General features: G+C 45.7%; 1 protein-coding gene and 1 non-coding gene across 6 annotated transcripts in view; one reads left to right on the top strand and one right to left on the bottom strand.

Annotated features, from left to right (window-relative positions):
- The window catches only part of DZIP1L (DAZ interacting zinc finger protein 1 like), a 59492-nt gene extending 38513 nt beyond the window's left edge, over positions 1 to 20979 (bottom strand). The window contains exons 1-2 of one of the 5 annotated variants that reach the window (XM_018049978.1): positions 20424 to 20979; positions 17250 to 17326 (exon numbers count right to left, since the gene is read on the bottom strand). Coding sequence is in view for 3 of the 5 variants with exons in the window: in XM_018049988.1 (XP_017905477.1) it covers positions 1030 to 1032 (3 nt within the window). In the remaining 2 variants the exon portion in view is untranslated. Of the gene's footprint in view, positions 1 to 1029; positions 1102 to 17249; positions 17327 to 20423 lie in introns of those variants that run through there. The other 4 variants (XM_018049983.1, XM_018049988.1, XM_013966110.2 and 1 more) reach the window with 4 other exon arrangements.
- On the top strand, positions 2306 to 2378 carry TRNAW-CCA. Its single transcript has one exon. It is a non-coding gene; the product is annotated as a tRNA-Trp (tRNA).

Genomic DNA, 24012 nt, shown 5'->3' with positions numbered 1-24012 from the left:
TGCAAAGGTGCTTGTGCAAAAATTGTCACTGTAGTATTATTTGTAATAGTAAAGTATAAGAAAATTACAAGAAAGTACAAAGTAAGGTATCTCTATACAATGAAATATTATGCAGCTATTGATAAGAAGGCAGCTTTTTATGTACTGATAATGACTATATATACACACTATATATGTATTTCTGTTTAAATAATATAGTAACATGACATTTAATAATAATTTGTAAAAATAAAGGAGATCTGTATATCTCACATATGTATGGGGACACACACACACACATATATACATATATTGGAGCTTTCCAGATAGTTTTTTTTTTTTTTTTTTCAGATAGTTTAGTGGTAAAGAATCCACCTGCAGTGCAGGAGACATGGGTTCGATCCCTGGGTAAAGAGGATCTACTGGAGAAAGAATGGCAACCCCCCCCCAGTACTCTTGCCTGGAAAATTCCATGGACAGAGGAGCTTGGTGGGCTACAGTTCATGCAGTTGCAAAGAGTCAGACACAACTGAACACACACACACATACACACACATACACACAGGCTCCAAAGCTTGTGGACTTTGAACTGCCCTACATCAATTCTTGAGGCTATCTGTCCTACAGTTTTGCTTTGATCAGATCATCACTGCTTATCCATCAAATTCATCCACTCATTCATCCCCCGTTTAGAGCATGCCTACCTTGGCCAGGCCTGGTGCCAGGCACTGGGGCCACGGAGATGCATTAACCACACAGCTCCCCCCCATTCCCCACCCCAGCAGCTTAGCACAGCTCCTTGCTGCCACAGTACCCAGTGCAAACCCTTAGCCTGGTCTTGAAGCTGCCACTGCATGCCACTGACCCACCTTTTCCATTTCAGCTCCCATGCTTCCCTTTCTCACACTCCTCCTCAACACAAACTCCAGGGGAAAAAAAAAAAACATCCAGCCACAAGCATACCAACCATGGCATGAGGAGACTAGCACATTTCTCTTAATAAGGCACAGTATTTTTTTAAAAAAAGAAGGCAGGTGACATGACACTCACCATGCTCAGCTGCTGGCTGCAACCTTGTCACCAGAGCCTCAGAGACAATTGCCACAACAAGCTGTACCTTGGAGCAACAGCAGGTTACCAGGCGTGCTATGGGCAAGGGTAACAGGACTCCTGCTTCCTGTCCTCCCACAGACCACAAGCTCACTTGAGAACTTGCTGTTTAACTATTTAAACTTTGGCCTCAGATGTCTGCCCACAGCCCCTCTCTAATAATAAGGCCAAGAATGTTCCGTCAGCCACTTTCTCAGCTTGCCTCCAACCTCTTTGAATGCCTCTCCCTTTAACAGTTACTATCTTTTTGCCCTTCCTTTAAGGCAGGGTATGCAGTCCCCCTGTGACAGTCTGCTGTTCACCCTCCACCTGTCACTCCGGGCACATGCTCCCTGGGGATGAGTTCACACATACCCTGAGCTTCAGCTACCATAAGCCTCAGCCACTCCCAAATCTGTTTTTTCACAGGCCTGTCTCTTGATATCTTTAGATTGACCTTCCAATATTGATTATTCTGGCTTCCCTAATAGCTCTGTTGGTAAAGAATCCGCCTGCAATGCAGGAGACCCCGGTTCGATTTCTGGGTTGGGAAGATCCACTGGAAAAGGGATAGGCTACCCACTCTAGTATTCTTGGGCTTCCCTTGTGGCTCAACTGGTAAAGAATCCGCCTGCAATGCAGGAGACCTGGGTTCAATCCCTGGGTTGGGAAGATCCCTGGAGAAGGGAAAGGCTACCCACTCCAGTATTCTGGCCTGGAGAATTCCATGGACTTTAAAGTCCATGGGATTGCAGAGTCAGACACAACTGAGTGACTTTTTAAAAAATTGATTATACTAGAAATAGAAACAGAGAAGGCAATGGCAACCCACTTCAGTACCCTTGCCTGGAAAATGCCATGGATGGAGGAGCCTGATAGGCTGCAGTCCATCGGGTTGCTAGGTGTCGGACACAACAGAGTGTCTTCACTTTCACTTTTCACTTTCATGCATTGGAGAAGGAAATGGCAACCCACTCCAGTGTTCTTGCCTGGAGAATCCCAGGGATGGCAGAGCCTGGAGGGCTGCCATCTATGGGGTCGCACAGAGTTGGACACGACTGAAGTGACTTAGCAGCAGCAGTAGCAGCAGCAGAAATAGCAAATCTAAATTCCATCAGGACCAGGAAGGTAATGTTAAACGTAGGAAACATGCCAGGCATAAGAAAAACCATAAGTTTGATGATAAGTGGCAACTAATTCCCTAACTTAGTGTCCAAGATGTAACTGGGCAGGGACTTCCCTGGTAGTCCAGGGGCTAAGACTCCATGCTCCCAATGCAGGAGGCCCAGGTTCGAACCCTGGCCAGGGAAGTAGATTCCGCATGCCGCAACAAAGACTGAAGATCCTATGTGCTACCACTAAAATTCAGTGTGGCCAAATATATATTTTAAAAGATACAACTGGGCTGTGGTTCTCAAGTGTAGTTGCTGGCTGGCAGCATCAGCATCAACCGGAAACTCATTAGAAATGCAGATCTTCAGACTAACTGACTGAGAACCACTGCAGGCAGTGTTGGCATAGGGAGCGTTAGGGCCTGGCAAAATGGGGAGTGCACGACCTGTTTACAAGGGGCAGCCACCACTGAGCTTCAGCCATACGGGAAGGGATGTTCTGTGTTCCTTGTGGGCTAATTCCAAATTGATTAAGAAGATATTCAAGTAGGTATGGGCACTATGGGGAAGTAGGAAGACCCCGGCTCACCTCCTCCCACAGACACACCAAAATTACAACTATTTACAGGAATAACTATCTACAGGAATGACCTGAACCCTAGCAGAAAAGATTTTCCACAACTAAAGATATAAAGAAGAAACCATAAGCCAGGTAAAGGGACTGGGGGCACTGGGTTAGTGAACCACAAACAAGAGGATAATGACAATTGCAGAGGTTCTCCCCAAGGAAGAAGGGGTCTGAGCCCCACCTCATGGCTCCCAGCCCAGGGGTCATGCGCCATGAAGATGAGTTCCCAGAACATCTGACTCTGAAGGCCAGCGGGGCTTGCATACTTGCATATGGGAGAGCTGCCACTAGCCCTGAGCCCCACAGCCAGCTGTTCCAGGACTCAGCCCTGATCACCAGAGGGCTGGCAGCCACCATGTGAGGCAGGGCCACCCATGCCTACCAGCACACTCACAGCAGCTAGCCCAGCCACACAGAAAGACCCACTCAGCCCACATAGCTGGCACCCCTAGAGCATATATAGCTCTGGTGACCAGGGGGGAGTTTGGTGCTAGGCTCCATGGATGTGTCCTACGTAATGCCACTTCTCCAAGATCTGGAAACAAAACCTGACCTACCTAATACAAGAAATAAACAGAGAGTTAGACAAAATGAGGAAGACTCATTTAAAAACTCATTTGAAATGAGTTTTAAATGAAGGAACTAGATCCCCAAAAGAATCAAGTGGAGATATTCAATCTACCCAATGAAGAATTCAAGGTCATGATCATAAGGATGCTCCACAAACTCAGGGAAAGAATGCATGAACACATTGAGAAGTTTAACAAAGAGTTATAAAATATAAAGGAGAACCAAACAGATCTGAAGAATACAACTGAAATAAAATGTATACTAGAACAGGGGTCCCCAACTCCCCAGATTGTGGACCACTACTGATTCACAGTGCATTAGGAACCAGACTGCATGGCAGGCGAGCGGCAGGCGATCTAACGAAACTTCATCCACTGTTCCCCATCACTCACATTACTGCCTGAACCATTCCCCTGACCCAGACAATGGAAAACTGTCTTCCATGAAACCAGTTCCTGGTGCTGTAAAGGGTGGGGACTGCTACACTAGAAGGAATCAACAGTAGGTTAGATAATACAGATGAATGGATTAGTGAACTGGAAGACAGAATAGTGGAAATCACCCAAGGTGAAAAGAAGAATGAATTTCTAACAGTGAGTGCAGGGCTTCCCTGGTGGCTCAGTGGTAAAGAATCTGCCTGCCAATACAAGAGATGTAGGTTCAATCCCTGGTCCGAGAAGATCCCACATGCCAAGGAACAACTAAGCCCGTGTGCCACAAGTATCAAGCCTGTGCTCTAGAGACCAGGAAACACAGCTACTGAGGTCTGCCCACCCTAAGAGCCAGCGCTCAGCCACAAGTGAAGCCACTGCAATGAGAAGTCCGTACAACACAACTAGAGAGCAGTGCCTTCTCACCGAAATGAGAGAAAAGGCCGTGCAGCAACAAAGACCCAGCACAGCCCCAAAATAATAAATTTTTTTTAAATTTTTAAGTGAGGGAAGTTTAAGAGATCTCTGGGACAAAATCAAATATACTAACATTCACATTATAAAGATCCTAGAAGAAGAGAGAGAAAAGGGAGGAGAATTTATTTGAAGAAATAAAAGTTGAAAACTTCCCTAGCCTGGGAAAGAAAGCAGACATCCAAGTCCTGGAAGCACAGAGAGTCCTAAACAAGATGAATCCAAAGAGTTCCATACCAAGACACATTAAACTTAAAAATGAAAAATGTTTAAGATAACAAGAGAATCTTGAAAGTGGCAAGAGCACTAGTTAGGTACAGGGAACTCACATAAAACTATAAGCTGACTTTTCAGTAAAATTTTTCAGGCCAGAAGGGAGTGGCATGACATGAAAAGATGCTCAGAATCACTCATCATCAGGGAAATGCAAACTAAAACTACGGTGAGATATGACCTCACACCTGTGAGAATCACTATCATCAAAAAGACAAGAAATAACAAGTGCTGGGATTGTAAACTAGTACAACCCCATGGAAAACAGTATGGAGGAGGGTCCTCAAAAAATTAAAAATAGAACTACCATTCAGTTCAGTTCAATTCAGTCGCTCAATCATGTCCGACTCTTTGTGACCCCATGAATGGCAGCACACCAGACCTCCCTGTCCATCACCAACTCCCGGAGTGCACTCAGACTCACGTCCATCGAGTCCATGATGCCATCCAGCCATCTCATCCTCTGTCGTCCCCTTCTCCTCCTGCCCCTAATCCCTCCCAGCATCAGAGTCTTTTCCAATGAGTCAACTCTTTGCATGAGGTGGCCAAAGTTCTGGAGTTTCAGCTTTAGCATCAGTCCCTCCAAAGAAATCCCAGGGCTGATCTCCTTCAGAATGGACTGGTTGGATCTCCTTGCAGTCCAAGGGACTCTCAAGAGTCTTCTCCAACACCACAGTTCAAAAGCATCAATTCTTTGGTGCTCAGCTTTCTTCACAGTCCAACTCTCACATCCAAGCATGACCACTGGAAAAACCATAGCTTTGACTAGACGGACCTTTGTTGGCAAAGTAATGTCTCTGCTTTTCAATATGCTGTCTAGGTTGGTCATAACTTTCCTTCCAAGGAGTAAGCGTCTTTCAATTTCATGGCTGCAGTCACCATCTGCCGTGATTTTGGAGCCCCAAAAAATAAAGTCTGACACTGTTTCCACTGTTTCTCCATCTATTTCCCATGAAGTGATGGGACCAGATGCTATGATCTTCGTTTTCTGAATGTTGAGCTTTAAGCCAATGTTTTCACTCTCCACTTTCACTTTCATCAAGAAAGTGAAAAGCTTTTTAGTTCCTCTTCACTTTCTGCCATAAGGGTGGTGTCATCTGCATATCTGAGGTTATTGATATTTCTCCCAGAAATCTTGATTCCATACAATCCCAAAATTCCATTTCTGAGTATTTTTCTAAGGAAAACAAAAGCACTAATTCAAAAAGATACCTGCACTCCTGTGTTCACTAGAGCATTATTTACAACAGTCAAGATATGGAAGCCACTTAAGTGTCCATCAACAGATGAATGGATAAAGGAGATAAATATATATATTCTACGTGTGTGTGTATATATATATGTATGTATGTATTACTCAGCCTTAAAAAAGAATGAAATCTTGCCATTTACAACAATATTGATGGGCATAGAGGGTATTATGCTAAGTGAAATAAGTCAGACACAGAAAGACAAATACCATATGATCTCACTTAGTATGGAATCTAAAAAACAAAACAAGTGAACAAACATAACAAAATAGAAACAGACTTATAGATACAGAGGAAAAACTGGTGATTGCCGGAGGGGAGTAGGGTGGAGGAATGAGTACAACAGGTGAGGGAGATTAAGAGGTACAAACTTTCAGTTACAAAATAAATAAGCACTAAGATGTCATGCAGAGCACTGAGAACACAGTCAATAAAATTATAATAACTTTGTATGGTGACAGATGGTAACTAGACTTATAGTGGTAATCATTCTGTAAAGTGCAAAAATATTGAATCACTATGTTGTATCCCTAAAACCAATATAATACTGTAAGTCAAATATACGTCAATAAAAATTAAGATATTCAAACACTTCTACAAACTGTTTCCCAACTACCCTTCTAACTGCATTTCCCACCTACCATCTACTTGCTGTCCAAACTTTCATATCTCTGGGTTATTTACCCAAAGGCACGGTTTTTAAGCGCTTTATAAAGAATAACTCGAGACTTCCAGTTCAAGATGGTGGAGCAGAAGGACGTGCGCTCATCTCCTCCTCCAAGAGCACCCAAATTGCAACTAGTTGTTGAACAATTATCGACAGAAGTGGAGCAGAGCAAGACCATATGGTCCTTCCCCACCCTGCACCATCTCTTCTGCCTGTCTTTTGCCTACGGAAAACTTTAGTCAAAAAATAAGTTTAATCAGAGGAGTGAGAAACAAAGGAAAACAGTCTAAGGAAACTAAGTAATAATAAGGTAGTCATTAAGCAGAGTCAAGGACCTTTAGTTCTTTCTCAAGGGCTAAAGGTAATATTCTGAGCCATATCCTGTGAGCTGTCTTATAGATATACCAAAACACCAGGTGCAGAAGTTAACTACATGATGACCAGACTACCCAGGACATGAGCTGCCACAATTTAGGGAACTGATGCAAAGAAATGGGAACAAGTGAACCCAGGAACTGAAGATTAACTATACCTAAAACAATCAAGATGATGCTAGTCAGACAACTGATGACCATTTGGAAGATGACTGTTAGAAATGACTGTACTGGTTCTGCATGTTTCCCAGACACACACTTTGTCCATAAAAGCTCTCACCCTCTGCTTGGAGGAGGGGGCCACCCACCTTACTTGCCAGCATCTGAAATAAACCAAACTTTCCTTTCCACCAACCTGGCCTATTTACTGACTTTTGAATGGCAAGCAGCCAGGTCCCCAACGCATACCCTTCAGTAACAGGAGGACACTGGAACCCACCAAAAAAAGATACTCCACATTCAAAGGCAAAGAAGAAGCCACGGGAGTGAGACAGAAATTGCTAGGCAGTCAGTGAAGGACTCTGAGACCTCAGTTTTGTTTTCAATAAACATCTCACTCCATTAGCCTGAAGCTATACCTGTTGTCACAAATTCCTGGAATGTGTCCTTGGTCTGATAAATTATCAGCAGTGGGATCCAGGGAAGGGCAGTAATTAACTTCCAACCCATTTGCCTGAGGAAAAAACAACCATTAATCTTGAGGCCATTCAGTTCAGTTCACTCTCTCAGTCGTTTCCAACTCTGTGACCCTATGAACTGCAGCATGACAGGCCTCCCTGTCCATCATCAGCTCCCGGAGTTTACTCAAACTCACGTCCTTTGAGTCGGTGATGCCATCCAACCATTTCATCCTCTGTCATCCCTTTCTCCTCCCACCTTCAATCCTTCCCACCATCAGGGTCTTTTCAAATGAGTCAGTTCTTTGCATCAGGTGGCCAGAGTATCGGAGTTTCAGCTTCAGCATCAGTCCTTCCAATGAATATTCAAGACTCATTTCCTTTACAATTGACTGGTTGGATCTCCTTGGAATCCAAGGGACTCTCAAGAGTCTTCTCCAACACCACAGTTCAAAAGCATCAATTCTTCGGCGCTCAGCCTTCTTCACAGTCCATCTCTCACATCCTTACAAGATTACTGGAAAACCCATAGCCTTGTCTAGACGGACCTTTGCTGGCAAAGTAATGTCTCTGCTTTTTAATGTGCTGTCTAGGTTGGTGATAACTTTTCTTCCAAGGAGCAAGAGTCTTTTAATTTCATGGCTGCAGTCACCATCTGCAGTGATTCTGGAGCCCACGAAAACAAAGTCTGTCGTTGTTTCCATTGTCGTTGTTTCCATTGTTTCCCCATCTATTTGCCATGAAGTCATGGGACCGGATACCATTGTCTTCATGTTTTGAATGTTGAGTTTTAAGCCAACTTTTTCACTCTCCTCTTTCACTTTCAAGAAGCTCTTTAGTTCTTCACTTTCTGCCGTAAGGGTGGTGTTATCTGCATATCTGAGGTTCTTGATATTTCTCCCAGCAATCTTGATTCCAGCTTGTGCTTCACCCAGCCCACCATTTCTCATGATGTACTCTGCATATAAGTTAAATAAGCAGGGTGACAATATACAGCCTTGACGTACTTCTTTCTCTATTTGGAACCAGTCTGTTGTTCCATGTCCCATTCTAACTGTTGCTTCCTGATCTGCATACAGATTTCTCAAGAGGCAGGTCAGGGAGTCTGGTATTCCCATCTCTTTAAGAATTTTCCACAGTTTGTTGTGATCCACACAGTCAAAGGCAATAAAGCAGAAATAGATGTTTTTCTGGAACTCTCTTGCCTTTTTGATGATGTTGGCAATACATCTAGTCTATTTTCAAATGTCCAGGGGGCATGAAAAAGGGTGGTACTTTAATCCAAGGATCAACAAGAGTCATAAAAATGTTAAATTAAACATTGTGACCTTTAAACCAATTGGTTAAAAATGATGTATTTTAAGGACAGGAGCCAACAAAAAGTGTACAAATTAATACTGGTAAGGATACAAAACTGCTGTAATACCCACCCTTTGGGAGACTCATTACCCCTGCTCAGTGCCTTTGCTGAGAGCTTTGTACTTTGCTTCTCTTTAATAAATCCTATTCACTTGCTACTGTGTTTGCATGTTTGTGAAGTTCATGCTCCACAAACAAGAGCTCGGATTCCCATTTCAGCGAGATGGTAGGAGGGGCAAAATCACGATAACATCAACTCTCACACCTGCTGGATAGGTGACCTAGCCTAGACAACAGTAATACCAAAGAAGTTCTCACACTATTATGAAGGTTCTGAACCCCACATCAGGTTTCCCAGCCTGGGGATCTGACAAAGGACTGGGAATCCCCAGGGAATCTGGCCTTGAGGGCCAGAGAGATTTGATTGTAGACCTTCCAGAGGACTGAGGGAAACAGATTCTAGTCTTGGAAGGCATAAACAAAATTTTGCATGCACCAAAACCCAGAGGAGAGGAGCAGTGATCCCACAGGAGATGGAACCAAAACTACCTGCTGCAGAGGCATGGGTCGGCAGGGGCTCACCACAAGGATGGGGCACTGGAAGGTCCCCCTTGGCCTAAGTCCTCTTGGTCAGTCACTCAGTCATGTCTGCCTCTGTGACCTCACCAGGCTTCCCTGTCCATCACCAGCTCCAGGAGCTTACTCAAACTCATGTCCATAAAGTTGGTGATGCCATCCAACCATCTCATCCTCTGACGTCCCCTTCTCCTCCCACCTTCAATCTTTCCCACCATCAGGGTCTTTTCAAATGAGTCAGTTCTTTGCATCAGGTGGCCGAAGTATTGGAGTTTCAGCTTCAACATCAGTCCTTCCAATGAATATTCAGGACTCATTTCCTTTACGATTGACTGGTTGGATCTCCTTGGAGTCCATGGGACTCTCAAGAGTCTTCTCCAACACCACAGTTGAAAAGCATCAATTCTTCAGCACTCAGCTTTCTACATAGTCCAACACTCACATCCATATATGACTACTGGAAAAACCATAGCTTTGACTAGACGGACCTTTGTTGGCAAAGTAATGTCTCTGTTTTTTAATATGCTGTCTAGGTTGGTCATAGCTTTTCTTTCAAGGAGCAAGCGTCTTTTAATTTCATGGCTGCAGTGACCATCTGCAGTGATTTTGGAGCCCCAAAAATAAAGTCTCTCAAACTGTTTCCATTGTTTCCCTATCTATTTGCCATGAAGTGATGGGACCGGATGCCATGATCTTAGTTTTCTGAATGTTGAGTTTTGAGCCAGCTTTTTCACCCTCCTCTTTCACTTTCATCAAGAGACTCTTCTTCGCTTTGTGCCACAAGAGTGGTGTCATCTGCATATCTGAGGTTATTGATATTTCTCCCAGCATTCTAGATTCCAGTCTGTGCTACACCCAGCCCACCATTTCACATGATGTACTCTGCATATAAGTTAAATAAGCAGGGTGACAGTGTACAGCCTTGATGTATTCCTTTCCCTATTTGGAACCAGTGTTCCATGTCCAGTTCTAACTGCTGCTTCTTAACCTGAATACAGATTTCTCAGGAGGCAGGTCAGGTGGTCTGGTATTCCCATCTCTCTAAGAATTTTCCACAGTTTGTTGTTATCCACACAGTCAAAGGCTTTGGCATAGTCAATAAAGAAGTTTATGTTTTTCCAGAACTCTCTTGCTTTTTCGATGATCCAACAGATGTTGGCAATTTGATTTCTGGTTCCTCTGGCTTTTCTAAATCCAGCTTGAACTTCTGGAAGTTCACAGTTCACATATTGTTGAAGAATTCTGAGCATTACTTTCCTATCTTGTGAGATGAGTGCAATTATGCAGTAGTCTGAACATTCTTTGGCATTGCCTTTCTTTGGGATTGGAATGAAAATTGACCTTTTCCAGTCCTGTGGCCACTGCTGAGTTTTCCAAATTTTCTGGCATATTGAGTGGAGCACTTTCACAGCACCATCTTTTAGGATTTGAAATAGCTCAAGTGGAATTCCATCACTTCCACTAGTGATGCCTCCTAAGGCCCACTTGACTTTGCATTCCAGGATGCTTGGCTCAAGGTGAGTGATCACACCATTGTGGTTATCTGAGTCATGAAGACCTTTTTTGTATAGTTCTTCTTGCCACAGTGTATTCTTGCCACCTCTTCTTAATATCTTCTGTTTCTATTAGGTCCATACCATTTCTGTCCTTTATTGTGCCCATCTTTGCATGAAATATTCCCTTGGTATCTCTAAATTTCTTGACGAGATCTCTAATCTTTCCCATTCTATTGTTTTCCTCTATTTCTTTGCACTGATCACTGAGGAAGGCTTTCTTATCTCTCCTTGCTATTCTTTGGAACTCTGCATTCAAATGGGTATATCTTTCCTTTTCTCCTTTACCTTTCGCTTCTCTTTCTCAGCTATTTGTGAGGCCTCCTCAGACAACCATTTTGCCTTTGTGCATTTCTTTTTCTTGGGGATGGCCTTGATCGCTGCCTCCTGTAAAATGTCACAAACCTCTGTCCTTAGTTCTTCACACACTCTATCAGATCTAATCCCTTAAATCCATTTGCCACTTCTACTGTATAATCATAAGGGATTCAATTTAGATCATACTTGAATGGTCTAGTGGTTTTCCCTAAAATCCTCTTGGAGGTCACCATTAACCTTACCATAGAGCCCTTAGACCCTAGGGCTGAGTCATCTCAGGCCAAACAACTACCAGGAAGGGAAACAATCCCACCCATCAGCAGATAATTAGATTAAAGCTTTACTGAGCAAGGCCCTGCCTATCAGAGCAAGACCCAGTTTTTCCCACCATGAGTCCCTCCCATCAAGAATCTTACACAAGCCTCTTTAGCCTCATCCATCAGAGGGCAGACAGAAGCAGCAAGAAGAAGCAGCTAAAACAAAAACCAAGTTACAGAAAGTTAATCATGATGAAAAAGCAGAAGGTTATGTCTCAGAGGAAGGGATAAGAAAAAATCCCAGAAAAACAATTAAAGAAGTGGAGACAGGCAACCTTCCAGAAAAAAAAAATAATGATAGTGAAGATATAGCGCAGGTGGCTGCGAGCCGGCGCACTAAGCACGGCCGAGAGGAGCTACCCCAAGTCCGAGGTCAAGGGCAGTGGCCTAGAGTGCCAGGCTGTGACGGCACAGGAACAGCCGAGAGGAGCTACCCAGCGTCCAAGGTCAGTTGCGGCCAGGAGGAGACACACCGCGTCCGAGGTCAGGGGCAGCGGCCGGGAGGAGCTACCCCGCGTCCGAGGTCAGGGGCGGTGGCCAGGAGGAGACACCCCGTGTCCGAGGTCAGGGGCAGCGGCCGGGAGGAGCTACCCCGCCTCCGAGGCCAGGGGCGGCAGCTGGGAGGAGCCAACCACGCCCAAGGCCAGGGCCGGTGGCCTGGACGAGCAAGCAGAGGAGCGGCGGCTGCGCAGACACAGGAGGGCCTAGAAGAGCTGTCCCACATTGATGGTCAGGAACGGTGGCGGTAAGGAGATACCCTTCATCCAAAGTAAGGAACAGCGGCTGTGCTTTGCTGGAGCAGCCGTGCAGAGATACCCACCCCAAGGTAAGAGAAACCCAAGTAAGATGGTAAGTGTTACAAGAGGGCATCAGAGGACAGACACACTGAAACCATACTCACAGAAAACTAGTCAATCTAATCACACTAGGACCACAGCCTTGTCTAACTCAATGAAACCAAGCCATGCCTGCAGGGCAACCGAAGACGGGCGGGTCATGGTGGAGAGGCCTGACAGAATGTGGTCCACTGGAGAAGAGAATGGCAAACCACTTCAGTATTCTTGCCTTGAGAACCCCATGAACAGTAGAAAAAGGTAAAATGATAGGATACCTAAAGAGGAACTCTCCAGGTCATTAGGTGCCCAATATGCTACTGGAGATCAATGGAGAAATAACTCCAGAAAGAATGCAGGGATGGAGCCAAAGCAAAAACAATACCCAGTTGTGGATGTGACTGGTGACAGAAGCAAGATCCGATGCTGTAAAGAGCAATATTGCATAGGAACCTGGAATGTCAGGTCCATGAATCAAGGCAAACTGGAAGTGGTCAAACAAGAGATGGCAAGGGTGAATGTTGACATTCTAGGAATCAACAAACTAAAATGGACTGGAATGGATGAATTTAACTCAGATGACCATTACATCTACTACTGCAGGCAGGAATCTCTCAGAAGAAATGGAGTAGCCATCATGGTCAACAAGAGAGTCCAAAATGCAGTACTTGGATGCAGTCTCAAAATCGACAGAATGATCTCTGTTCATCTCCAAGGCAAACCATTCAATATCACAGTTATCCAAGTCTATGCCCCAACCAGTAACGCTGAAGAAGCTGAAGTTGAAAGGTTTTATGAAGACCTACAAGATCTTTTAGAACTAACACCCAAAAAAGATGTCCTTTTCATTACAGGGGACTGGAATGCAAAAGTAGGAAGTCAAGAAACTCCTGGAGTAACAGGTAAATTTGGCCTTGGAATGCGGAATGAAGCAGGGCAAAGACTAATAGAGTTTTGCCAAGAAAATGCACTGGTCATAGCAAACACCCTCTTCCAACAACATAAGAGAAGACTACACATGGACATCACCAGATGGTCAACACCGAAATCAGATTGATTATATTCTTTGCAGCCAAAGATGGAGAAACTCTATACAGTCAACAAAAACAAGACCGAGAGCTGACTGTGGCTCAGATCATGAACTCCTTATTGCCAAATTCAGACTTAAATTGAAGAAAGTAGAGAAAACCACTAGACCATTCAGGTATGACCTAAATCAAATCCCTTATGATTATATAGTGGAAGTGAGAAATAGATTTAAGGGTCTAGATCTGATAGATAGAGTGCCTGATGAACTATGGAATGAGGTTCGTGACATTGTATAGGAGACAGGGATCAAGACCATCACCATGGAAAAGAAATGCAAAAAAGCCAAATGGCTGTCTGGGGAGGCCTTACAAATAGCTGTGAAAAGAAGAGAGGCGAAAAGCAAAGGAGAAAAGGAAAGATATAAGCATCTGAATGCAGAGTTCCAGAGAATAGCAAGAAGAGATAAGAAACTCCATACTAAGGATTATATAACAACAATATCCTGCTTGAGGACAGTTTCTCCTTCCTGAAACCCTTCTGGCTAATCTTGTTATCTTAAAATGTAAATTATGGGAGTGGATCTAGTAAGATCTTTACAACTTTGAGACATTCTTTTGATTTACTGTAATAATTAATTACAAAGTATATAACTCCCTTGATAACACTAGTGAGGGGGGCATTCTCCGATCCCTTTCTAATGTCTATGTCAGAAACTTTCTCTGTCCCTTTTCTTACTTTAATAAAACTCTGCTACACACACACACATACACATACACACACACACACACACACACACACAATATAAATGGATTAAATGCACCAGCCAAAAGACACAGAATTACTGGGTAGATAAAAACATGCGCAAGTATGCACTTCCAATTACCACATCACTCTGCTTGACCCCCAAATAATTGTATGTAATTATTTTATATTGTTAAGTTAATCATGTTCCCATTATGGCTTGTAATTGTAATTGTCTTTTTTGTCTGGCTATTGATAGTGAAAACTGACAAACATTTCTTATTCTTGTGATTATGTAATTATTACTCACTTAATACCATTATATCATTATTGATCAACAGAAAAATTATAGAACTCTATATCACCAAAACTAGGATCTAATAGAAAAGCCTGTAATCATTTATTAAAATCCAGATGCATATCAGAATTATCTTAAAAAAATTTTTTTAAATGCTAATGCTCAGTAGTCCTGTATGGATGTAAGAGTTGGACTGTGAAGAAGGCTGAGCACCAAAGAATTGATGCTTTTGCACTGTGGTGTTGGAGAAGACTCTTGAGAGTCCCTTGGACTGCACGGAGATCCAACCAGTCCATTCTGAAGGAAATCAACCCTGGGATTTCTTTGGAAGGAATGATGCTAAAGCTGAAACTCCAGTACTTTGGCCACCTCATGCGAACAGCTGACTCATTGGACAAGACTCTGATGCTGGGAGGGATTGGAGGCAGGAGAAGGGGACGACCGAGGATGAGATGGCTGGATGGCATCATTGACTCGATGGACATGAGTCTGAGTGAACTCCAGGAGCTGGTAATGGACAGGGAGGCCTGGCGTGCTGTGATTCATGGGGTCGCAAAGAGTCGGACGCAACTGAGCGACTGAACTGAACTGAACTGAATGCTCAGGTATTGCTTATTTTCTGCAGAGCTCCAGATATGTGTCTAATGAGCAGTCATGTTTAAAAACAACTGCACTATATGATGATCTTTTACTTTTATCTAGTTTATTTCACTTTTTTCTATTCATATTCAGTGCTCCCGTATCATTAAGTTTATGCTCTCCAATTTCTCCATCTCTTCTTTTTTTTTCTGATGTTCTTTCTCAAGCCTTCATCAAGTGTAGCAAAAAACTTTTGTACACATATATATATTATAAATATGTGATTGAACAAGGAGCACGTGATTGAGGCCCTCTGCAAGGCTAGGTTCAAGTTTAATGCAGATGAATATGAAAACCTGGCTCATCCCAGAGGTCAACTATATTCCTAATCATAGCCTCTGGACAAACAGCAGAGCCCACTCTCATGAGAGCCTTGGCCCTGTCCCCTCCTTACTCACGCCCACCAATAAATCCTAGTTTCCTGTCAAAAAAGGAAAAAAAGAATCAGGACAAAGAGTAAGAATGGAATTGTACTTTGCAACCACATGGACTGTAGCCCACCAAGCTCCTCTGTCCATGGGTTTTCTCCAGGCAAGAATACTGGAGTGGACTGCCATGCCCTCCTCCAGGGGATCTTCCCAACCCAGGGATTGAACCCCGGCCTCCAGCATTGCAAACGGAATCTTTACTGACTGAGCCACCAGGGAAGCCCGAGAATTGAGTTAGGGTAAGTTAATTTGGACTCCTTGGAGAGAAATGCCATTCGGACAGTAAAATGCTCGATTTGCTGACCATCTGTGTCCTCAGCTTAATCCCCCAGGCTGCTAATGAAAGCTTAGCGTGCAGGAACCCTTATGGGTGGGCGCAAGCTCATCAGGGAGACGTCCCAGGGTGCACATTGACTGACAAGTGGTAACAGCTGTGTTCTAGTTGGCCTCCTAAGCAGCCCTTAAACCCTCATGTTTACACTCTGAGCACACTCTGTAAATACCCAAGGTGGCAGCCCCAATCCCAGTTATAGAAAATACTGAATTAGGGGGTCTGTGTTCATGAGTTTTTGTGTTGTGTGGCATGCTCAGTCATATCTGACTCTTTGCAACCACATGGACCAGCAGGCTCCTCTGTCCATGGAATTTTCCAGGCAAGAACACTGGAATGGGTTGCCACTTCTTACTCCAAGGGATCTTCCCAACCCAGGGATTGAACCCACCTATTCTGCATTGGCAGGCGGATTCGTTACCACTGCACCACCTAGGAAGCCCTCGTGAGTTTTTACTGAACCACAAAAGTATCATCCCTGAAATCCTAAGAGTCCAGTTTTCAGAAGTCCCAGGGCTCTGACATAAAAAGATGAGCAGAATTCCCTGGTGGTCAAGTGGTTAAGAATCTGCCTGCCAATGCAGGGGACACGGGTTCGATGCCTGGTCCAGGAAGATTCTACATGCCGCAGGGCAAATAAGCCCATGCGCCACATCTACTGAGCCCGAGCTCTGGACCTCAAGAGGCGCAACTACTAAAGCCCGTGTACTCTCCGCAACAAGAGAAGCCACTGCAGTGAGAAGCCCGAGTGCCGCACTAAAGACCCCCTGCTTGCTGCAATTAGAGAGGGCCCACGCACAGCAATGAAGACCCAGCACAGCCAAAATTTATGTATATATTTTAAAAGGTGAGCAGAACTGTGGAAATCTGAAGTTAAGATGACAGCAGCTATCACTTATTAACTATCCATGTGCCAGGCACTGTGCCAGCATTTTATAGTTCTATTTCTAACCATCATACAGCCTTGTATGTGGCTATGATTTGCCTCATCTGATAGATGTAGAAACTGAGGCTCAGAGAGGCTAAGGGACCTGCCGCCAGTCCTTCAATTACGAAGTTAGGAAGCCAAGATCAAAATCAAGTTCTGAGTCCAAAGCTTCTGAATTTTGCCAAACTATCTCCCAATGGTGATGATGATAATACAAAATATTCTTTCCCATTTTGTAAATTATAATACCTGAGATTTTTTGATCAAACTGCAAGGACTGAAAGAGTTTAAAGCACATCATAACAGATCAGTGCTGGAGACCCTAACGTTTCCCTGTCTCCTGGTAGAATTTAGCCAAACACAACTCAGCTCCTCAGCTTGCATCTTGGTGCAGATGGGTGGAAGGCAAAGCCAAATGAGAGTGCTTCTGGTTACCTGGAGACCACACACCCCAGAGGCAGGAACGCCGTGTTTTCTTCAAACTGAATTATCAGCAGACTGCTTTCCCACACCTGGGAACAGAAATGCAAAGCAAAAATGACTCCCCATCATTAGAAAATCAGGAACTATTAACCATCTCTAGATGTTTCAATGGGGTCCCAGGAACTTCCCAATACTAGACCACTGTCATGAACTAGTGGGATCCAAAAGAACAATATTTATGCTAGCATTCCAAATCATTCATTACTGAAGAGACAGTTTCTACCTAGAGTAACCTCACAGCTGAGATGGCAAGCCCATCTACCACCTAGCTTTGCACACTCCCAATGATGGGATGCTCACTACCTCACAAGGGAGCCACCTCTCAGTGAAACAGCTCCTGGAAACTTTAAAATTCTTCTGAAACCTGCCACCTATCAACTGTCAAAGATGGTTTCCACAAAAACGACCAGTTGATTTTTTCAAAATAAAATTCTGATTTTTTTTAACACAAATTAACAACTAGTGTACACCACTGCCACTGGCACTTTGCTGTCTGTTCTGCTTCTTCAGGGATGCTGCCAGCACTTCCCTGGTGGTCCACTGATTAAGAGGCGAAAGTGAAAGTCACTCAGTCACGTCCAACTCTGTGACCCCATGGACTGTGGCCCTCCAGTCTCCTCTGTCCATGAAATTCTCCAAGCAGGAATACTGGAGTGGGTAGGGATCTAACCCAGATCTCCGGCATTTCAGGTGGATTCTTTACTGTCTGAGCCCCCGGGGAAGCCCAAGAAAACTGGAGTGGGTAGCCTATTCCTTCTCCAGGGCATCTTCCCAACCCAGGGATCAAACTAGGGTCTCCTGCATTGCCGACAGATTCTTTACCAGCTGAGCTACCAGGGAAGTCCAGTGATTAAGAATCTGCCTGCCAATGCAGAAGACGGGTTTGATCCCTGGACCAGCAACTTAGTTGCCTCACGGCAACTAAGCCCACACACTGCAATGTGCCCTAGAGCTGGGGCTCTGCAACTAGAAAAAGGCCACGAGCAGCAATGAGGATCCAGTACAGACAAAAATAAAAATAAATAAGAAACGACCTCTCAACACTTTTTTTTTTTTTAAAGAATGCTGTCAAGCCAAGAGGAGCATTTGGAGGAGCCAAGCTTCCAAGGCAACTGCCAGGCAATCATTTACAAGCCTGCCCTGACTACCAGCTAACTTGGCAGTGCAGGCCCCGGGGGAACTCAGGTGTGTCATTAGCACTAATTGTTCTGGCTGCCAAGGAAACCCTGGCAGAGTTTGCAAACAGGCTGTGTACACACGGTAGGCAAGGGAGCACTAGAGACCCCAATGGAGACAAGAGTGACCCAGGAGCACTTTTGCAGCACTACCATTACAGACCTTGCTCTGCCTTGCTCTCTGTTTCTGCTTCTTTTCTAAAAAAGGAGACTTCCCTCCCCTTTTCACTCTTTCTTGCCCATTATGTAGCAAGAAAGAGATCCACTCCACCAGGCACATAGCTCTCCCTTCATAGAACGTCTCCAATTTTTAAGAGACGATTCCTTGTTTTGGTTAAAGCCTATTTTAAGTTTGCCACAAAAGAATCTTCTTTAAAATAAAAATGGGATGTGACTTCCACGGAGATCCAGTGGTTAAGACACACCACTTCACTGCAGTAAGCATGTGTTCGATCCCTCGTCAGGGAACTAAGATCCCGCATGCTGCGCAGCTCGGTCAAAACATGGAAATAAATAAATAAAGTAGAATATAAAATAAAAATGGGAGATAAGGATTTGATTGACATCTCTTCAAAGTATTTTAGACATGACTACATACTGATAAGATTTATCTTCCCAGGTGCAAAACTGTCAAAAACCGACACAACTTTTCACATCTAAAAGAACAGCAGTTTAGAACATACTGGGCTTCCCTGATAGCTCAGTTGGTAAAGAATCTGCCTGCAATGCAGGAGACCCAGGTTCGTTCCCTCAGTCAGGAAGATCCCCTAGAGAAGAGCATGGCAACCCACTCCAGTATTCTGGCCTGGAGAATTCCATGAACAGAGGAGCCTGGTGGGCTACAGTCCATGCAGTCGAAAACAGTCGGACACGACTGATCAACTTTTTTCTTCTTTCTTAGGACATACTGGTGTTTTTCTTCTCCATGGAGAAGCCATTGCTTCTCAGTAGAGTTTTTCCAACTTCAGATCCTGGGACACCAGACCCCCTTCAAATCCTCCCTAGTGGTAGGAGGTCCAGTGACAGATGGCATTGCAAGTGGTTAGCCTGCTGATCAGGACTGGCTCTCCCTGCAAGGGACCCACAAGGAGGGCCCATCAAGTTATTTCCTTCCCTCTTTCTGTCAGTTTCAGTTGAGCCAACTGAAAGTTTGGTCCAAGAAGTTGGCCCAAACTTCAGTTCCCTGGCAGAACCTAGTTATGCTGCACAAGTGAATCCGGGTTTCTGTTTCCACCTAAAGCATATAGCTTCATGTGACCATCTTATTAAGTTGGATGGTATCCAAAAAGATTTCCACGTGACGGAAACGTCTCCAGAGCATTGGTGCTGACGGAGACGACGGAATACATCTTATCAGCCACTTGACTGCAGAACCGGCCTTCTCTAGGTGGGGTTGTCCTCACTGGCCAGTCCTCAGCTCCAGGAGGAGGTGTGAGAAACTGAGAAAAAGACCACCCACCCAGTCTGCCTCTGTGGGAGGCCGGTCAGAGCACCTCCCACTCATCCAGCCTCTCTTCAAAGTCTGGTTAGAAACGTTCTGAGAGACCTGCAGGGGCAGGGCTTTAAGGAACAGGCCTGGATAACCCCTTCCCAGGTCCCGAACCTCTCCTCTGACGGGCCTCCTGGACACTTGTCCGGTACTAAGCAAGTTCCCCTGGGCTTTTTTATCTGCAGCCACCCCAAAGAAAAACATGATTGCTGCCTCCTCCTACACTCCTCCTACACTCCAGCCTCGGGAAGCAAGGCGGAGGAACCAGAGATGCTTAATCCGTTTGTTTTTACATCACCTCATTACTAGAAGATCCCCCTTTACCCACAGAATGCAAAGCAGCAACTCCACCCCCACCCCCAATCATTTTACTTTTTCCAAAAAGTGAAAATCCGAGGCCGTCCTCCCAGGGAAGCCCAATCCTGCCGGTTCAGTCATTCCTTCTCCCCCGCCCCCGAGTACCTCGGTCCGGAGTGGGCCAGGCACCGGGGATGGGGAAGCCGCCGGGCGCAAGGGGCGGCGCGTCCCGAGGCGGAGCTCCCCGCCGGACCCCGCTGGGCGTCGGAGGCGCTGCTGTTGAGCCTACTGCGACCAAGGCTCGCGTCGCTTGGACTGCACGCCGCTCCCGCTCGGGCCAAATTCCTGGCATAGTTTTCCCACGTGGCCCGGCTCACCTGGGGGTCCCCGGAACCCAGGCAGTGGGCAGAGGTCGCGAGAGAGCGGCTCCGCCCCTCCGCCCCGGCCCCGCCTCCCGACTCGCTCCACCGCCCCGGACCGAGGCTGTTCCCGGAATCCTCGCCGCCGCGCCGGCCTAGGATGCTTCCTCCGCTTTCGGCCCCCCACCCCGCGCGGCAGTTCAGGCTCTGGACGGCGCCGGGCAGAGCGGCCACCTGCTGCCAACCTGCGGGACCGGGGGCACAGAAAACCTCCCGGCGCACGCAGCTGGAGGCTGGGGTCTCCGCTGCCTCCTGCTCCCGCGAGAGCCACCCCACCCGACCCCAAGGAGGGGCGGAGCCTCTCCCCAGTCCCTCCGGGACAAGCTATTTTTAGGTCCGTTGCGGAAGCGGGAAGGAGGGAATGCCACGTTTAATCCTTCAGGAAAATCCAGGATCCTAGTGAGTGGCTCCCAGGCCTTGCTGAGAAGCAGGGCGCCCTCCCGTCTACACACACACACGCACAGCCCCCTACACCCCACCCGGTACAGTCGCCTGACCTGCTGAATGCTGGGTCTACCAGTACCAAACTAAAGGGACCTTCTTGTTTTCTGATGGAGAAGGAAATGGCAACCCACTCCAGTATTCTTGCCTGGAGAAGCCCATGGACAGAGGAGCCCGGGAAGGGGGCTGCAGTCCATGGGGTCGCGAAGAGTCGGACACGGCTGAAGCGACTTAGCACGCACGCATGCACTTGGTTTCTGATCCGAACCCATGCTAGCCCTTTGAGTAAACCCCAGGTCTGTTCAGATGGCCACGACTTTCCCCCCAACCCCCAACCATCTGGTCAGCCCCGGGGATGCAGTTGGGAAATGCAGGACCATAAAAAGCTCTTTTTGGGTAACAGTCTTTGACCCCTTCCTATAGCCATTTGTTGTTTTACTGAGACTCGGATTTCTGTGAGTTGTTTTTTTGTTTTGTTTTTTTTCACCCCCTTTAAGCCTTCTTACCACCCCAGCTACCAAGCTGTGTGAGGGGATATTCAAAACAAAACTGCATGGGGAAAAGTGTTGGCAATAACGTGGAGAAATTGGAACCCCTGTACACTGCTGTAAAAGTGTAAAATGGCATAGCCATTGTGGAAAAGAAAATGGTGACTTCTCAAAAAATTAAACACGGAATTACCATATGATTCAGCGATTCTACTTCTGTGTATATACGCTAAAGAATTAAAAGCAGAAACTCAAAAAGATGTCTGTATACCCATGTTCATAAAAACATTAGTCACAATAGCCAAAAGATGGAAATAACCGGAGTGTCCATTAACGAATGGAAAATAAAATGTTATATATACATACATATATGCACACACACATATATATATCTAAGTCCTTAAAAAGGAATGAAATCCTGATACATACCTCCACATGACTGAATCATGAAAACATGCTAAGTGAAATGTCAGGCACAAAAGGACATAGATGATATGATTCCATTTATATAATGTGCCTAGAATAGTCAAATTCATAGAAACAGAAAGTAGTATGGTGATTGCCAGGGCTAGGGGAAGGAGAGAATGGAAATTATTGTCTAATGGGTACAGAGTTTCAGTCTGGGATGTTGGAAAAATTAGAGAGGTGGATGGTGGAGCTGGTTGCACAACAGCATGAATGTATTTAATGCCACTGAATAGTATACATGAAAATGGCTAAAATTGTAAATGCACATTTAGGGTATGTGCATTTTACCACAATTTTTTAAATGTTAAAAAAGAAAAAAAAAAAAAACTGGTGGGCAGGGACCAGGCCCAAATAGGAGTATCTGTGAGCCACCAGCTCTCATGGGAAGCCTTGTTCCCATGTTTTCCTGGCCAGGGCACCCTTTTCCCTCCAGGACTTCCTGCAGGAAGGCAGAGAATAATCCAGACTGTGGAGTCAAAGACGCATTTACATTCCACCTTCCCAGGCTGTGTAACCCTAGGAAGTCACTTACCCTCTCTGTGAAGTGGGGAAAATAAACTCTACCTACTTGCTAAGTTGCTTCAGTCATGTCCAGCTCTTTCCTATCCTATGGACTGTAGCCCGCCAGGTTCTTCTGTCCTTGGGATTCTCCAGGCAAGAATGCTGGAGTGGGTAGCCATTTCCTCCTCCAGAGAATCTTTCCCACCTAGGGATCAAACTTGCATCTCTTATGTCTCCTGAATTGGCAGGCTGTTCTTTACTGTTAGCACCACCTAGGAAGCCCAAACTTTACCTAGCAGGTCATTATGAGAACCAACTTAGTTAAAACGTCTCAGCCAAGGGCCTAGCAGTCGCTAGCATGTCTTCAGAAGCTCCGTCAAATGTGAGGGCTGGGAGGCTTCTCAACTTAATTCCCTGAAGTATACGAAAAGTAGCTCTGTGCATGCGGACGTGTGTGTGTGTATGTGCACATGTGTGATTTGCACCAACCTCAATTCCCCCTGTAGAAATGGGTGCTATCTGTTGCAGGGCTGTTGTGGGAAAATGAACTTGACATGCACCCAGATCCACCTTCTCAGTGATGCCAAAAGCTAAAGACTCCAGCTGACCAAGACCTTCCATGCATGGAACCCACACACTCTGCCTTTACTGGGCCACAGTTTGACATTCAATAGCGCCAAGAGTTTCCAAGTGCCTGCTAGGAGGCAGGCTGTGTTCTAAGACCCACTAGATCATGTAGCGCTAGGAAGCCGTCACCTCTGCTGTGTCCCCTGTGCCACAGCACACACAAGACATGGTGGCACGAGTGACAGCAGGTATGCAATGCAAAACACAGGAACAGGCCAGAGGAGACTGCCCTGGACGCCTAATCCAGGGGACATCCTGTCACCCTGAGTGGTGAGGCCATAACCATAGAATGGGAGGACAGAAGGTGGGTTCTCAATATCCGTGGTTTCCATTTTGCCCTGTAGTCCCTCACCACTTCCTCAGGCCAGTGCCAGATACCCGCTGTCTGAGAGGCATAGACACTGCCACAACTGGTCTCCGTCCTGCACTTGGGGATGTGCCAGTGGGACATGTCTGCTGATTGAGGGTCTACGTTAGACTCTGTTGTTATTGTTTAGTTGTTGTGTCTGACCCTTTTGCAACCCCAGGGACTGTAACCCACCAGGCTCCTCCGTCCATGGGATTTCCCAGGCAAGAATACTGGAGTAGGTTGCCATTTCCTTCTCCAGGGGATCTTCCCCACCCAGGGATCACCAGGGAAGCCCACTTTAGACTCTAAGGAGTCCACAGTTGGAGTGCCCTCTACTGTCAACTGCTGGCATCACACTTTGGAAGCCAGCCAGGTTCCAGACCCCAGTTTTTCAAAGGGCTTCTAGTGTGTGGGGGACAGGTCTCCCAGGGCTGGGCTGCTGACCACTGATGGTCCCAGAG

This window comes from Capra hircus, chromosome 1 (assembly GCF_001704415.2).
Source record: "Capra hircus breed San Clemente chromosome 1, ASM170441v1, whole genome shotgun sequence".
Taxonomy (NCBI): domain Eukaryota; kingdom Metazoa; phylum Chordata; class Mammalia; order Artiodactyla; family Bovidae; genus Capra; species Capra hircus.
The sequence above is the reverse complement of the archived record's forward strand: the minus strand, read 5'-3'. Positions and strand labels throughout refer to the sequence as shown.